We start from the raw sequence: 17,750 nt of genomic DNA on the forward strand, positions 1-17,750 counted from the left end.
ATGAATGGACAAAGAGGAGGTGGTACATGTACGTGTATACAATGGAATATTGCTCTGCCATGGATGGGAGGGGGTTCTTGTCATCTGTGGTGGATGGATGGACCTGGAGGGTATTGTGCTGAGTGGAGTATGTCAGACAGAGAAAGACAGATGCAATGTGATTTCTCTTGTATGTGGAATCTGAAGAACAAAATAAGCAAACAAACAGAGCAGAAACAAACTCATAGGCAGAAAAAAAATATTTTGATGGTTGCCTGATGGGAGGGGACTTGGGAATGGGTAAAAAAGGGGAAGAGATTAAGAAGTACAAATTGGTTGTTACACAGTAGTCATGGGGATGTAGGGTATAGCGTAAGCAATATAATCAATAATATTGCAATAACTAAGAATGGTGTCAGATGGGTACTAAATTTATTGGGGTGATAGATGGGAGGAGGTTGGGAACAGGGTGAAAAAGGTAAGGGCATTAAGAAGTACAAATTGGTAGTTACAAAATAGTCATGGTGATATAAAGCACAGGGAATATATTCAATGATGTGGTAATAACTATGTATAGTGCCAGGTGAGTACTAGTCAAGGGGATCACTGCTTATATTATATAAATGTCTAACCACTATGCTGTACACCTGAAATTAATATAAAATAATATTGAATGTCAACTGTAATTGAAAAATTAAAAAGGTGGGGGGAAGCTGAAGGGGAATGAGAGGTTTAAATTTCCAGGTATTAAACAAGTAAATCACAGGATGTAATGTACAGCATGGGGAATACAGTCAATAATATTGTAGTAGCGTGGTACAGTGTCAGACTTATGGTGTTAGACTTACGGTGATCACTTCTTTATATAAACATTGAATAACTATTGTGTACACCTGAAACTAATATAAAATTATATGTTAGCTTATTTTAATAAAAATATTAAAAAAGAAAGTCCTATGTGTTTATTAGTATTTCTGACTTCTTATGAAATCTCTATATACAAAGATTTCATATTCTGAATAGCATCCTGATGTATAAGTTTAAATTATTCTGAGGCAGGAAGATGTGAAAATACCTAGAGATCACTTTGCTTCTCTCAGGATGAGCTCTACATGTGCTAAGCTGTGAGGCAGCTGTGACGCTCTCAGAAACCCATGGCTTCAACACCACCTTTCACTGAAGGGACACAGACAACCTATCAAAAAACATCTTCAGTCATAAGCTATAAGGGATGTATTCATTTCCTAGGGTGGCTGTAACAAAGTGCCACAAACTGGGTGGCTTCAAACAACAGAAACTATTTTCACAGTTCTGGAGGCCAGAAGCCAGAAGTCAAGACGTGGTCAGGGCTGTAACCCCTCTGAAACCTGCAAGGGAAGCCTTCCTTTCCTCTTCCCAGCTTCCTGTGGATTGCTGGCAGTATTTGGCATTCCTTGGTCTGAGGTTGCACAAGGTCAATCTCGGACCTTGTTGTCACATCGCCTCCTTGTGTGTCTGTCTTCACCTGGTCATCTTCTTGTAAGGACACCAGTCATACTGACGTAGGGTAGTAGTAGCCCAGCATGATTTCATCTTAACTAATTACATCTGCAACAATCCTATTTCCAAAAAAAGACAAATTCTGAGGCACCAGGGGTTATATTTGTTCTTTTTTTTTTGGGGGGGGAGGGACACAACTCGTAACAAGGGGATAAGGTAAACGTCACGCTTTTGAGTTTTGAGGTCAACTCGTAAGGCAGCATTTTTAATGGAGACAAAATTGTATTTACGAGTACAAGAAAGTGCATTCAACATATATGCACAGTTTAAAGAATTATAAAGCAAGTATCCATGTAAGCCCCATTCAGGTCAAGAAAACGAACAGTTACTACCAGAGAAGCCCCCTGTGTGCTACTCCACCAAAACCCTCCTGCAGGATCCACCCAGCATCCCACATTGCATTTAATTGTCACGTCTTCTTGTTTTCCCCAATCTGTGATAGTTCCTCATTCTTTATCTTTCATGACCTTGATATTTTTGAAAAGTGCTGGCCATTTACTTTGCAGAACGTTCCTCAGTTTGGGTTTGTCTGAGGTTTCCCAGTGATTAGGTTGAGGCTACACGTTTTTTGGCAAGAACCCCACAGCATCGCGTCCTTCTCAGTGTATCCCATCAGTTGGTCCATGCTGTCCTCACATCTTATCGATCACTTAATGAAGGTGGCATCCAGTGACTTAACTGCAAGCTGGCACTTTTCCTTTTGTAAATAGTGTCTTGTGAAGATACACTGAGACACTGCACATATCCTTTCCTTGTCATGTTTTACCCAATACATTTAGCATTCGTTAATGATTTCTATCTTTAACTATTGTGTTGTTTGATGATTTTCTGCTTACATCACGCCTCCTGTCTGCACTAATTGGTATTCTACTCTAAGGAAAAACTACCCCTTTTGCCCCATTTATTCAGTCATTTATTTATATCATGGATATTTTATTCCATGGTTTACAAGCCGTTCCTAGCATCAATTATTTTTTTCAAATTGCCCCAGATTTGGCCAGTGGAAGCAACAAACTGGCTACTGTGTCCTTTGACATATGCCTCTCCTCCCCATGCTCATCACTTTATGAGCACTTACTTTCTTTGGCATCACAGGATGTCCCAGGCTCATTTTCTAATTTCCCTGGCCCAGCCTGGAATCAATCATTTCTCCGAGGAGCCCTAGTTCCTTTTACGAGAATGGTATTTAGAAACCAATATCTGAGCACTAGATGTGCTCATTGCTACTGAGGTGTCTTTGCTTTTAGGTCCTCTCTGTACACAAAACAGGAAATGTATGTGCGTATACTCATACTCACGTATCTGCATTTCTCTACCATCTGTACATACAAAACCATGAGTTCCTAACATCTCCATTCCAACCCAACACCACAAGGTTCTTTCATGCCCTATTCTTTTATTTGTAACTTATTTGTCAATGATGAGAACCCTTGCTTTCACTATTGATCTTTCATGATCCATAATATACAGAGGGTGCCAAAAAAGGGTATACACACTTTAAGAAATAAAACTATTAAAATTGTCATACTCAATGTATACTGATAACAAAAGGTGAATACAAGTCATGTGTATACATTTTTTTTGGTACCCCGGTATTTGCTCTATTTTAATATGCAAAAGGTTATTTCTAGAATTGCTAACCCATACTTCTTTACTAGAGTGTATTTGTGTGTAGTTCATTTTGTCTTTAGCCTCACAGTATACACAATCAAAATCCTGTTGCCCAAAGTTGCTGGTTGTATGTTGTTTTTTCCCCCTACCTCCTTGCAGTGTGGTAATGTCACTCATTTGTAATACAGGTAAGGTTCATTCATTAGTTTGTATTTTGAATTCCCTGCACATCATGGTTGATTTTAATTATTTCTGGAGTATGTGAAATATTACTATAGTTGAGTCAGAACTAAACAAAAATGTATACTGAGAGAGGTATCTCGTTTCAAATATCCCATTTGCAATCTTCCTTACTTTCCACTCCGTACCAATCCACTTTCTTTAGGTCACATGCCATTAGTTTCTGGTTTATTCTTCATTTCTTTTGCACAGATGAGCAGATACATGTGTATTTTCTTATATTGCCTTCTTTATTATATGAAGGATGGTAAACTGTAGACACTCTTTCACTTTGCTTTTCTCACTTAACAGTGTATCCTGTAAGTCAGGACATCAGTTCAGAGCTAGCTCTTCCTCACACGTACAGCTGTGGGACTAAACTGTATAGACGTACCATAGTTTATGAATAGGAGATTGCTCCTATGTAGACATTTAGGTCATTTCCAATTATTTTGCAATTACAACCAATACTGCGGTGAGCAACCTTGTGTGTATGTGCTTTTGCATTGTGGGAGGGTATCATCACGGTATTTTCCTAGAAGTGGGATTGCTGAGTCAACAGGTGGAAATATATTTTGGTTTTATTAGGCATTGCCAAGTTCCTCTTCACCAAGGAGAACTAGTTTGTATTTCCACCAGTAGCAATATGGGTGTTTCACCAACACAATGTGCTGTCATACTTTCATTACATTTTTTCCATTCTCATAGGTGAGAAATGGCATCTGTTTCAATTTGCCTTTTCCGTTTGAATTTTAAAAATATTTTTTAGGTACACATTTATTTAGTTCGTGAATTGTCTTTTTCCATTTTTCCTATCAGATTTTTGGTCTTTGTCCTACAATTTTTAAGAGTTGGTCTCTTGATTTTATGAAGCTAAGGAATAATGAATATGTACACTGGCATTTCAGTTTCCCATCATGACTTCGGGCAGTAAGTACCATTATCTAGTACATACCAATGCAATGAGACGCTCTACTCTGAAGTTAGGTTCTATTTTCATTCGAACACCAAAGCACATGTAAACTCTAAGCAACACAGGTAGTTACGTATGTTCGTTTGTCTACTTGTATAGTCAATTCTTATTATACAACAGGGTTATCTTTTTGTATTATTTTTTAGCTCCTATTATTAAACCCTATAAAGCCAATCTTATTACTGAACTTACATGGGGCTTCACTACCTATGAGAGAATTAACCTTTAATGTGTTCCAAAGCCAGACATAAGTCATTTTTTTGAGTGATTAGACACATCTTGGTACCATTTACATTCCTACCCTCTGGACTATTAGAAGATAAATAAGGACTATTTTCCTTGTAACAGGGTATTTTAAAATAAAAAAAAATGAACTGTGTATGAAGATGCAGTTCAGTTCCCATGTAATGAATTGTATATCTAACTATATGACACTTTTTCAAAAATTTGCTCGTCTTAAATTCAGAAGACAAACACTAATACTATCTTTATGAAGATAACTTCGGAATGTTACATGTTGAGATATTAAAAGTTGTATTTCTTTAGTGACTGATTTTCTAGCTCTTAAAACATGTCCATACGATGCTACAAAATTGATCAAAGATTAAAGACTCAATTACAGTATGCAAGATTCAATGACAGGTGCCAATATTCCATTATTTGTCACAGGGATAATAAAATGAGCAAAGAGCAGAAAGCAGACAGCAACACTGTCAATTGATGTTAGTAGATGAGATTTGCGGAGAAAGTGGTAATGAACTATAGAGGAGTCTACTCACTGCTCACCCGCTGCCCAAGCCCGAGGCAGGTTAAAGCTGCAGCGGTAGGAGCTGTATTGAAGGCTCCATCTTTTCTTAGGGTAGTAAAATACACGTGCTGGCTTGTTGTTTGTTTTTACCATTAGTTGCTCTTCTTATACTTGATTTACAAAAGAATTAGGCAACACAGCATGAAGAAACAACATTCTGGAGAAGTTAAGAGCAGTTTAGAAATAACAGTTTCCAAAGAATCATCCTCTTCTTGGTAGAGACCAGAACAAGCCCTCGTTGCCTGAACCTTGTCTACTCAGCACTAAAGAGATCAATGAATTTGATATGAACACTTCAAGTGAAAAAAAGTTTATAATAAAAATACTCAAGAAACTCAATTTCCTCTCACCTTTCCCTCTGCCCTGCAGGAGCTAGTTAAGACAAAACTAAGATGGCATTAGGTGACTTCCCATATGAGTAATGCTAAAGCTTTAACAGCATTTTGCTGAATATTCAGGGAAGACCTGTAGAAAGTTGAAGTCAGTGTGTGAATTGAAAGTAGTTAGTCTCATACTTAGAACTTCCTTATAAAGCCTTCTCATAGTTTAAATGTGCTTTTGTGCTGGTTGAGAAGTAGAAAATATTGCTTACATCAGTAACAAAAAGAATTTCAATATTGTGAAAAGTTTTATCACCTTTTAGCAAAATTTTTAATAAGTGTTAAACATTCTGAGCCTTTAAAAAATATGCTTAAATACATGTAAAAGCTGTGGATGGAATAATAAAAGAACAACAACAAACATTAAAAAAATGATGTGGCCATAATAAAAAAAAAAAGAACACTTTTATACATAGGATTTTATTTTGCACTGCTATAACAATTTCATTATAAGACCAAGGGAGAAAAGAAGGAAAAAAAAAAAAGGAAAAAACCACCACACTGAGTAAATTACTAAAGCTTTTCTACTTTTTAACAGGATTTTCCATCTGGTAGATTTATTGTCAGATCCCCTTCAAAACAGACAAGATGCTTACCATATTTTAAAGATTATAGGTTACCACTAAAAGGAAATTTTACACAGTCACTGTACATCAAGGTTGAAAAACTGTCCTGCATGAAAAATATACTTAGAAATCATGTGAATAAAAGAAAAACATTATTGTGAATAAGGAAAAATTAAAGTCCTCATAATGTGCCATCTAAATGTGGACATTTATTCTTCTCGGAGTTGCTTAGGTGTAGGGAGTTCTTGCCTCTGCCCATTCCACTCATTATACTGTGTTTTTAACCAACAGTATTCATTAAGGCAAACAGATCCTTTTCTGAAGAGGTCTTAAAGAAACTGTGGACAAATAGCAAACTTTTGGCATTAAAACAGGTTAACACATACATCGCCTTTAGTAATGTACATTAAGCCTATTTTTCTTGGACTAGTGACAAGAAAAGATGAACATGCTAGCTAACAATGTCAAAAAGTTTAAAATTCAGTGTCCAAGCAATTCCTAACAATGCTTCGGTAGCTTTAAGCTCTAAACAGGATAGAATTTATGCAAATGCATTAATGAATTCAAGCTTGGCAAATTACACCCAAGCAGGTTATTAAACTATATATACAGAAAGTAAATGATAAATACAGAATTAAAAGAGTCCTTCTGTTTTTTTCTTATAGCCTTGAAAATTGACCAACTTTTTGAGGACAGTTCTGTTAATATTAAACATTAGGTAACCACAGTTGTTGGGAAACCTAACTACACAAACTGATTTAAAATACTCAAGATGACTTTGTAGTGTTTCATATAATTCAGTTCGTGGGTAAGGGCACAAGACAACATTTAACAAAAATAATCACATCAATTGACCTAGAAATCAAATGCAAATAGGTATGAATACAATCTCCAAAATCTGTCTTTTTAAGTGAACATTAACCATTTATTCAAAGTTATACAAGAATTTGAAAGAGTAAAGTCTTCTGTGACATAAAGCCATCTGGAATAGTTTCATGTCTCAGCTGAGCAGGACGGGAGGAGACAGTGGGCAGGCCCCGCTTGGGTGGTGAGACAGGAAGACCGGACTCAACAGCAGCCTCCCCCCGCCTGCTGCCCTCCCTGGCTGCCTGCATGTGTGGCGTTAGTAGCAGCATGCTGAGGGCCGATTTTAATGCCATTTGCCTGAAATGAAAGAGAGGAGAATACATGTAACTGGATCCGATAAAAAGCCATTTAATTCTTAATGACACAATTTTCCCAAACAATTCAGAAAAATACAATCTTTTAGGGGATGTTTCTTTCTTTTAAAAACAAAGCTGTGGAACTATTTCTGAATGTAATTCTGTATCATACCAGATCCTGGGTAAACAGAACTGGACAGTGCTGCTTTTCAAGGAATTCTCACAATGGAGAAAATGTTTAAAACAATTCTCGCAAGTCATCTTTAAAGGATAAAAATACATAAAGCCTCTGCTGCTCTAATACGACTAAAAATCTTTTCTCTAGATAGCGTTTCTCTTCCATGTTGAATCAGCTGTACAGGCTGAGGGCATATGAGTGTTCTGTGTCATCAATAATTTCTGTGATCCCCAAAGACGTGGCAGCTTGCCAAGAACCCACACACAGAGTAGTTCTTTCATTCATCAAACTCACACTTATGTCTTAACCCTCACTCCCTCAAGTGGATTTTACCTAAAAATACAACACTTTGAGAAAAGTAATACAGTAGCTTCAGAAATTAAGCTCTTAAGGAAACTTTACGTCACAGTAAATCTTAGATTTATAGTGCTTGGCAGTTGTTCTGCAACAGTAGTAGCCTTGGGGTTTCTGGCACTAGCTCAGTATTGACAGCAGCTGATGTGGTTTCTTTTCGCTCTTTTGACTCCTCTTTAATAAAAAGCATGCCCTATGGCTCATTGGTTTTGCCCCCTCTGGGCTGGTAGCAACTTCTTGAGGAATCAAGGAGTCAGACTTGGCACGAAGCCAAATAAATCGCACGGCCTGTTGGCTCCTGACAGCACATTACAATCAAAGCTGTGGCAGACACAGCAAAGCAGTCAGCTACTATACGAAACCAGACAGAAACAATGAACCTGCCCTTTTAAATCGAGGCCCAATTACTGTTCAATTTATACAGCATTAGTCTCTGAGTGGTGTCGCCTTTAAATTAACTCAAGATCTGCTGCCAGATAAGCCCAGAAGATAGGATTTAGAAACCGCAATATTCCAAATGAAACAAATGAGAAAATCAAGCACTTTTTAGACAACTCAGGCAAAGTGTTGTTTCGTTTTAGCAAAGAATACTGAAGCAAATAATAAAGAGCCTCGTTTATGTACAGGCTAAGAGACACACATGCGATGGCTTTCTAACACAATGCTTCCTAATGGCAACGGGGGGAGGAATCAGAGTTTTTCTCTTGGAAGCAAAAGTCTTAATATAGAATGGCAAAAATATGTATGTAACAGTAAGTAATATGCCATTATCACAAAAACATTCTGAAATAAATAAGGATAAATGCATAGTGGGGATTTAGGTCAAAATGATGAGCTCTGATAAACACCGAATTATATACTTCAAAGCTTTACACTTATATCCTAATCATGTTGATCAAAACTGGCTTAAAATAATTTTACAAACAAAACAAACACAAAAAACCTCAAGAAAAACAAACCAGTGCCAATCGCTAATTAAATTATTTAATTTAGTTTCCTGAAAATATGCTATGCTATACTGGAAGTTAATTTCCAAATTGGGTATTTCCCACTTTCCTATCAGGCACTGGGGAGAACACCTTGCATTAGGAACATGGTACATGCAGCATTTACACACTAGACAACTATTTCCCACAGCAGATGACATCGTACGGATGTGTGGATGAATGTGGGTTTTCTTCTCTCTTTGGAGGACTTATATTATTTTACATTGCTCGCAATGCATGGGGAGAGTCACTTACTTGAATATGTTTGTACAGATAAAGTGATGTTCTACAACATAAACATTTAGCTGTCACATGACATACAACAAATTTTCAGTTAGATGATTATAAACCAATGTGTTAATGAGCACCACATATTCATTTTAGAAATTCTAAAAAAATACAAAATCATGAATCTAAGTAGTAATTAAAATTCAGTTGTAAATTAGTATTAGCCAATAATAGTTATATGTCTATACCTCATTATTAATGTCAAAGACTCCTTCTTGGATTTTTTCATAAATTTCTTTTGCTGTATTAATAAATGCCTGAAATATAAAGATAGAGAAATTGGTTCAAATTATTTAAAACCACAATAGTAAAAGAACATTATATAAAAGCTCTATAGAACACCATAACATTCAACATAAGAAAACCAACCAATGTAATACACCACATTAATAGAATAAAGGACAAAACCACATGATCATTTCAATAGATGCAAAATCCAACAAGTTTTCCGGATAAAAACACCCAAAGTAGGACTAGAAGGGAACTTCCTCAACCTGATAAACAGCATCTAAGAAAACCCCAGACACCCTCATGGCCACTGGTGAAGACTGAAAGCTTCCCCCTAAGGTCAAGAGCAGGGCAAGGACTCGCTTGCTCATTAGCATTATTAGCAGCAACTTCCAAAAAGTGGAAATAGCACAAATGTTTGTCAGCTGATGAATGAAAACCACAACATGGGCTAACCATACAATGGAAAATTACTCAACCATAAAAAGATGAAGTTCTGATTCATGCTACAATGTGGATGAACCATGAAAACATCATACCAAGTAAAAGTCAGATATAAAAGACCACATATAGTATGATTCCATTTATATGAAATGTTAGAAGAGGTCACTCCACAGAGAGGAAAAGTAGATTACTGGCTGTCAGGGATTAAGAGAAACAGGAGAATGGGGAATGGATGCTGATGGGTATGGGGTTTGTACTGGGGTGATGGAAATGTTCTAGAACTAGATAGTGATAAGGCTGCACAACTTGGCGAATATACTAAAACCCACTGAACTGCACTCTTTAAAAGAGTGAATTTTATGGTATGTGAGTTATATCTCACAAGAAAAATTTATGACTGGGGGGTAAGTGGGGGTTACCATAACGTGAGAACAGCATACACGAGAAAAACATGTCAACTAGATCAATTGCATTAACTTCCATGTTGAAACTAGCTTACTTTTGGGGGCCACTGCACCACACAAGATCCTTTTGCCAGGACAATACATTACTTAATACAGTTCAAGAGGGTAAAAAAAATCAAAGGATGCTTATGATAAAGAGATAAAAAGGCAGCTCAACTTCTATGCCATAAAGTGTCACCCTTTTTCCATACAGCATACTACTAAATTGACCAAAAATTAGTGTCAGAACACTGACCAAATTAAGCCTCTAAATACTGAAATTAATCCACATTCTACATTTATGTAAAATATTTAAAAATTTATGCAAATATCGCCAATGCTACAGAAGGTGTTCCTAAACTATCAGATTTGAGAGATCACAGATAATAGTATCAATATTACAAGTCAGGTCCTTTTTAATTAGCATTCTACAAAAATTCATAAAGAAACCTATTCTTTATTATCACTGATACAGACTTCAAAATTTGAAAAGTAAACAGGCTCATGGAGAGGAACAAATCATACCTTTCCTTTTTTCTGCACTGGAAACATTTGACTGCTGAACTTGCCACCAGAGCTTTTGTTTCCTAATTAACAGGACTGATATGTTTTCACCTTTAAAGTCCTTACAGCTCCCCAGAGTAATCAATCCACTGCAGCTCAATTACTGCACCAAGAACACACCAGTCAGCGCAGGAGCACAGAGATATGAATATGCATAAATTCTAAGTGGCTGATCGAATCATCAGAGAGGGTCATGAGAATTTGCAGCAAAATAATGAGAAGAATTAATCACTGCAGATTCACAAGGCACTTTGGAAGTGAGTGTGCGTTTCATGCGTGTGCTGGAGTTAACACGAAGGAGAAACTGGCTCCCAGCCAACTATGAATTGATTTACATTCCTCAAAATTGAAGTTATCCTGATAAATAAGGAAAAATTTAACTTTACTTACAATAACATGTCAATTATGATGACGGTCTTAGCAATGAGGCTGACTAAATATTGAAGTCAACAGACTCATAAATACACACGGTTGGAATTCCATATAGGGACACCTACTTATGTACATTTCACCAGACTGTTACAACTACAAGGTCCCGTAAGTGAGTTATAACTTCATATAAACATTTACTTTATAAAAGTCATTATTAAATGTGTCAATTACGTAAATAGACTTTTTGCTAATCTGTTGATGAATCACTTTAAAAACTGGCTTAAGAAAGCTATGCTGTACAAAATTTTCCAAGTCACTACTAATTTTATTACCTAAGAATAGTTGTAACCAATGGATTTAAGATATATTTTATATTTGAAAGATACGCAATGAATTTCACTACAATTGAAATATAACAAAATGGTTACATTTTATTTTATAATTCCATCATCCCAATGAAATAGTCTTTGTACAATGCTACATTTACTTGTAGTTCAAGTCTCTGATTACATATTAGAGACACTGAAATAAAACATTTCCCACTCTTCTGAACATATTACAGAGAGGATACATATATAAATGGATTGTTTTATCAACATCATAGCAAAAAATTAGTATTTAATATGTACGAAGTGATTAATTAGTGATCAATTTTAGTGAGTACTCAGAGTTTAAAATCCAATGTAGACATTAGTATACCTGTTTTAGAAGTGTGTGGCTATGGACTGGAAATTGTCCAGTTCGCAAATATAATGAACATTAACCAAATATTATTAAGGCTTGTTAGAGATCAAATGAAACTTCTAAGATAAGAGCCTTGGGTGTTACAGACAATATTTGTCCACTGAAGTTGCAAAACATCTCAAGAAATCGGAAATACAAGAGATAACATGTCTATTGCAACAATTCGCTAGCACTTTCTTTAACTGCTCATTTCACTCTAGTCACTAAAAATCAACCCCCATATATATTTTTCAGGGTAGACATGTAACATTCTGAAATTCCTCTAGAATACACACACATACACACACACACACACACACACACACACATACACACACACACAAAATGAGGAAATCAGCAGTAAGTTAACTAAATATATACCATGTTTCTCCGAAAATAAGACCTAGCCGGACAATTAGCTCTAATGCGTCTTTTGGAGCAAAAATTAATGTAAGACCCGGTATTATATTATATTATATATCATTATATTATATAACACCCGGTTTTATACTGTAGTAAAATAAGCTCCAAAAGGTGCATTAGAGCTGATTGTCTGGCTAGGTCTTATTTTCAGGGAAACACGGTACCACAAAGGCTTTACACTAAAGGTCATGCTTTAATACAGTCTTAACTTGAAACTCTTTCCAATTTTAGAAATCATTTAAACCAGTTTTACTTTTTCAATTTCCCAAACTGTAGAAGCCAGTTCTGAGGAGGGGGAAGGAGAAAGAGAGCAGGTATGAGGGTGTGTCTGTGCGAATGGGAGAAGGGGCACGGGGGGGGGGAGGGGCATTGGGGAGGCTGGCACATGGCAGCAGCTGTGGCAGCAGCGAGGTGTGCCAGCAGCTCCTGATGGCAGAATACAAGCGTTAATGATGATGGGCCCCAGTTATCCAAGGAAAGGGGCTCAGTATTTGCTGTTTAACATAAGAAATAGAAAATACGTTTTTGAAAATTTTCATCCTTATTCTTAAAAGTTTTGTGATTATCAAGGTAAGAGTTTGTAACCTGGGAAATTATCTGCAATACTTATTTCCCTAATATCAGAAAAATGAAGCAAGCTAATGGCATACCTACAGAAAAAATTTCACGTTAGTTAATGCAATACTTTTAAAACATGGCATCCTAAAGATAATTGCAGATTTTGTGACATAAGTTAGAACTAAAGTAAGAACATTATAATCATCTATATCCCACATTTAACTTATAATCAATCCAAATATTAATAGGTTATAGAATAGGAAAAAAAGTATTTGCTGAGAAACGGATGTCAAAGGAGGATTCCATTATCAGCACTGTGAAACAACATACAGGCAGGTCCATGACCGTGAAGTATAAACCGATTTCCCTGCAGCCAACTTAAACTGGCGAGCCTCTTGCTCCCCCATGCAGAGCTCTACTCCGGTTGGGAAGCTTGACTCTCTTTATCTTGCCATTAGCTCTCCCCCTTTGCCCTACTTTGATTAATTGCTATGTTCAGTCCTTTACCTTCATTAGCCATTAATTGCCTTCCACCTCAGACACTCATCTTTCAGCCGTTGGCAGTAGTTAGTGATCTGAATGGTCCTGGTAACATCTAAACTTAAGTAAAATTTCAGGGGCTTCTATAGCACAAAATAAGATAAACATTACAACAAAGAACTATAAATGCATGATGATTCAAATAATAAATATTCAGCAAAACACACAAGTCGATGTGTATCCTACCTCTATCATTTGTCATTTACTCAAAGTCTACCCCAGATTCAGCACGGCTCTAGGTACCAGGGGAGACATGGGGACGACTAAAATGTGCCGATCGCACAGTTTAGTTGGGAGACTCTAAGCACAGGGCTGAAGCCTCTGTTGAAGATGCAGGAAAAATAAACTTTCTGTGCTGACTGACATGGGGAGGGAGGGCAGGGCTGAGGCAGGTCCAGCTGTGGGCTGGACAACGGGCTAAAGGCCTCCACAGCTGACGGCAGAGCCAGAGCAGAGGCAAAGGGGAACACGGAATACAATATTGCTTTTATTATGGTTTAAGTTTTGAAGGCAAAATACTGAAAATAAATTTGGTCTACAACAGACTAGCATTTAAATTATTTCCTTATGTAACATGCTGCCACCTGGTGGCAAGATAAAAATTAGAGCATCTGTTAGGTAAGAAAAACAAATCTTAAACATCTTGAACAGATGCTAGAGACAAAGTACCGTGTAAAATAAGTGACTCTTTAGTTTTCTCTTAGAACTGGGAAACATGAGGCAGCTAGGATGCTGTTTAATTTTCTTCTCAATTCCTAGTCAACGTATGCACAATGTATGGACATTGCAGGAGTCCACTTGACGAAGCTAGTAATAGCCAATATTTGCCAAGTACTTACTATGGGTCAGACACTATGCTAAAGATACTTTACACAGGTGTTCATTATTTCTGAAAAGAAATTCAAAATATGGATAAAAATAAGGAAATTAATTTTCTTTCATTTGCTTTCAAGAAAATCGATGTTTCTGGGATGAAGTTGTACCTGTAAGATTGGCAGACAGGCTAGAGGTGGGCTCGAGAACCAGACTGTAGGTTCGAACCCCAGTGCCACCTCGTGCTAGATGTGTTGCTTTGGACCCCCTGATAACCTCGCTGTAAAATGAGAATCATTTACTTCACAGAACTGTTGGGAGGATGAATGTAACGCACTGGAGACAGTGCTTGGCACACAGTAAGGACTCAACGTGCGTTAGCTTTCATCATCATGAATGTTTGAGTGCAGTGACATGTGGGGAACAACAGAACAGGGGACAGGTGCCAAGTGTGAATGTGTCCTGAAACACTGCAGACTAAAGGAGAGAAAAAGTCATCAATGCTCTTCAGTAAATTACAATTAATTCTTGATTAAATAAAACTAAACATTGAAACAGTAAATTAGCAACATGTAATGTGTTCAGTGAGCCCTAAAGAATAAAATATATTGAGCTCAGACTTAAATATTATCCAAAGATGGGAAAGTCTTAGGAAAAGAACATTAGACTAGAATTTAAGATTAGGCAGTTTAAACACAAACTCCTTCAAATTCTGTGACTTTAAAATGTTCTGATTCTATTTGATTTAGTGTCAGTGGGAGAGGACTCATATATATATTATCCAATAGACTGGCTTTCGAACTGTTATTTCATGGAAATCCTGCAGGGGCCATCTCTGGGGGATGAGGTAGGAAGTAGGGAGAGCGCAGGGGAGGGAGAACCATTTTCTCCTCTTTCTCCCTCATTTTCCATGGCACCCCCCATTCCAAAGCATTTAGATAATAAAGAGCTATTTTGCTTTTATTTCTTTCGTACACCTTCCTGTTTCATTGAAAGAAAGGGCCGCTGCTAAATCTACTGATTAAAATTGTACATAGAAGCACACACCTCTCTCACATCCTTCAAAAAGCTTCTAGCTAGAAATTATTTTGGAATTCTAGGATTATTTTTAGAAGTATATAATACTTGTGATTATTTACATCCTTTGTGTCCTTCCTTTCACAAAAATTACAATCACCAGTGAATGCTTATTAAGAAGGACAAGAAATGGCCTAAACAAATCTTGATCAATTTTACCAGGGAAATAAAGGGGTAAAATTACACTAGAAAAGTTTAGGGCATTACAATATTGAAGAGTTTCCCTTCTATTTTCTGTCACACATAATTCACAGATATGTTTAATTTCTTAGTAATTTAGTTCTTCCGGTCAACAAGCATTTAATGAGTACTTGGTTTGAACCAGGCACTGAGCAGACTTGGGTAAATATGAATGTTTTCAAGGATATGGTACAGGACGTGTAAATCCAAAATTGAAACACAGCATGGAAACTTCCACAGTAGTTGTTTAGAGGGGTAGGCAGCATGACTTCTGATGGTAAAAACAAACTGTTGCAAAAGCCCTATGAGTGATGGCCTGCAGGAAAACTAAGCTCCTACTCAGCTGTTGAGACACTTAGTGGCAGGAAAGAGCACTCTGGACAGAGGCAGATTTTAAGCTCAGTTACGCTGGAAGCTGGGGTCAGGCTGGCATGTGAGATGAGGTTTAGAGAGGTGGCCCAACAGACATCAGGAACCCTGAAAAGGCAGGCAGAGGTGGGGGATAAAATCAGAGTATAGTGTAGAGGATGAATTAGAAGGAGGCAAGGTTGGCAACAGGGAGACTGGCAAGGAGTCTAGAACAATAATCCAGGTAAGAAATGAAGGCCTGATAAATAAAACAGTGGCAACAATGGAGCGCGAAGGTCAGACTTAGTATCCACTTTGGAGAAATAATAAGGTAAGAATGGCAAGGTGTTTAAGTGACTGAGATAGAAGGGCCATGAGTGGAGACAGATAAAAAAGGAAGAACAAGATGTTTCAAAGAGGAAATGCGTTTATTTTGGACATGCAATTCTAATGTTCTGTCATACGCAAGTCTTGGTAGTTGGTGAGCTATATAATTATGAGCCTATGAATACACACTATAGATAAATGTGTGTGACACGCACGTATCAGCATGATTCTCTTCAGTAATGTTTAGCTACCCTGGTTTAAAAGTAGATAAAATGGATGAAACTTTCTAAGTTTGGTTTGAGTCCTCCCTGAAGTTCCGTAGGATGATGGCCAAATAAGGGGTAGAGAAGCTTACACTAGTCTGCAAGTCTTCCAATTTGTGGAAGAGAGTTGTAAATATTTATTAAACTGAACTCTCCTCCAGGGACACTGCAACTTGAAAAGGTCACGTCAGATTTCCAGTGCAAAGTCGAGTGGTACCCTCACCACTGAGAACAGCGTTAAGGGGACAACAAAGCCTTCAGTTTCCAGCCACATGCCAGCTCCTGTTTCACCACTTACAAGACAGCCCAAGGCAAGATGTCTTCTCAACACAAATTAAGTCTGCAGATTTTCAAGTACCGGAACAGGACAAAAGTATTAGCAAGGGGTCTTGAAATTGGTTTTCTTAGTTATTCAAGTCTTATGCAGTCGTGTGTTTTCCCCACAGAAATTCACCTGTCCTGTCAGTTTAGATGGCTCAGCAGGTTTCTGCAGTCTGCCTCAGGGTTAGCCGGCTGTATTTTCATCCTGGTTCTATCTTTAGTACTTTAACAGTTAAACCAGGAATTTCCAGCCCTGGTTTTTCAATAGTTTAAGATTATTTTTAATGACTAGACTTTTGCCTCAAAATTTTTGTTTATATATTTTTCTGGTTTAACATAAATTTTCAATCTTAAATTTTAAGTAAAATTGATGAATATAGGAAAAAATAACACACCAAATGGCTAACAGGTAGAGAAAAATATTTGAAAAAGTGAGAACTGTTCGTGAAATGGAAAATTTAACCATTATTCACACCATAATCACCTTTAGGTCCTAGAAGGAATTTAACACTGTACGTTTTGGTAATGTACAACTCCGAGGAAATTAAATTTTAACTTAAGGAAAATACACAGAGAAAAGAAGGAATTATAGAAGTAAATACACCATGTCTGGGGTATTCTAAAATCTTCAAAAAGCTGGCATGGAGCTTCTGGGCAGAGGTACTTCCTAGCCTGCCGTATCTCTGCTAGTTATTCCCGGGTCTAAAAAAACCTTTCCAAACACAAAGACTCCAGGCAGCTACTGGAGGAAGCTCCTGATCAAAGGAGGAGCCAATTTGTGCATCTGGGTTTTCCAAAAATCTCAGGGTTTTAGAATGCTTAGGGCAAAGGAAGTTTAGGACACAATTCCACTTACATGCTAACCAAAGCATAACCTGATTAAAGACTGAAGGAAGAGGAACAGGTTTACAGTAATTAAATAAATACTGAACCATCCAAACGTTTGTTATGTCCTATGTGGGGGAGAAATTCTGACAGGTGTTGGGGATACAGAGATGAAAAGATAGTCTGTTTTCAAGGAATTCTGCCCTTATGATGAGCCAACGTGAAAAATGTGTCATGACAGAATGCTAAGATAAATG

The 17,750-nt window shown here is 37.2% G+C and overlaps 1 protein-coding gene across 1 annotated transcript in view; it reads right to left on the bottom strand.

Annotated features, from left to right (window-relative positions):
• Positions 1 to 5,910: 5,910 nt before the first annotated feature.
• The window catches only part of RAB2A (RAB2A, member RAS oncogene family), an 86,243-nt gene continuing 74,403 nt past the window's right edge, over positions 5,911 to 17,750 (bottom strand). The window contains exons 7-8 of the mRNA XM_019716201.2: positions 9,233 to 9,301; positions 5,911 to 7,239 (exon numbers count right to left, since the gene is read on the bottom strand). Of these exons, the coding sequence (XP_019571760.1) occupies positions 7,144 to 7,239; positions 9,233 to 9,301 (165 nt within the window). The 3' untranslated portion in view covers positions 5,911 to 7,143. The remainder of the gene's footprint in view (positions 7,240 to 9,232; positions 9,302 to 17,750) is intronic.

Source organism: Rhinolophus sinicus, linkage group LG14 (genome assembly GCF_036562045.2).
Source record: "Rhinolophus sinicus isolate RSC01 linkage group LG14, ASM3656204v1, whole genome shotgun sequence".
Taxonomy (NCBI): domain Eukaryota; kingdom Metazoa; phylum Chordata; class Mammalia; order Chiroptera; family Rhinolophidae; genus Rhinolophus; species Rhinolophus sinicus.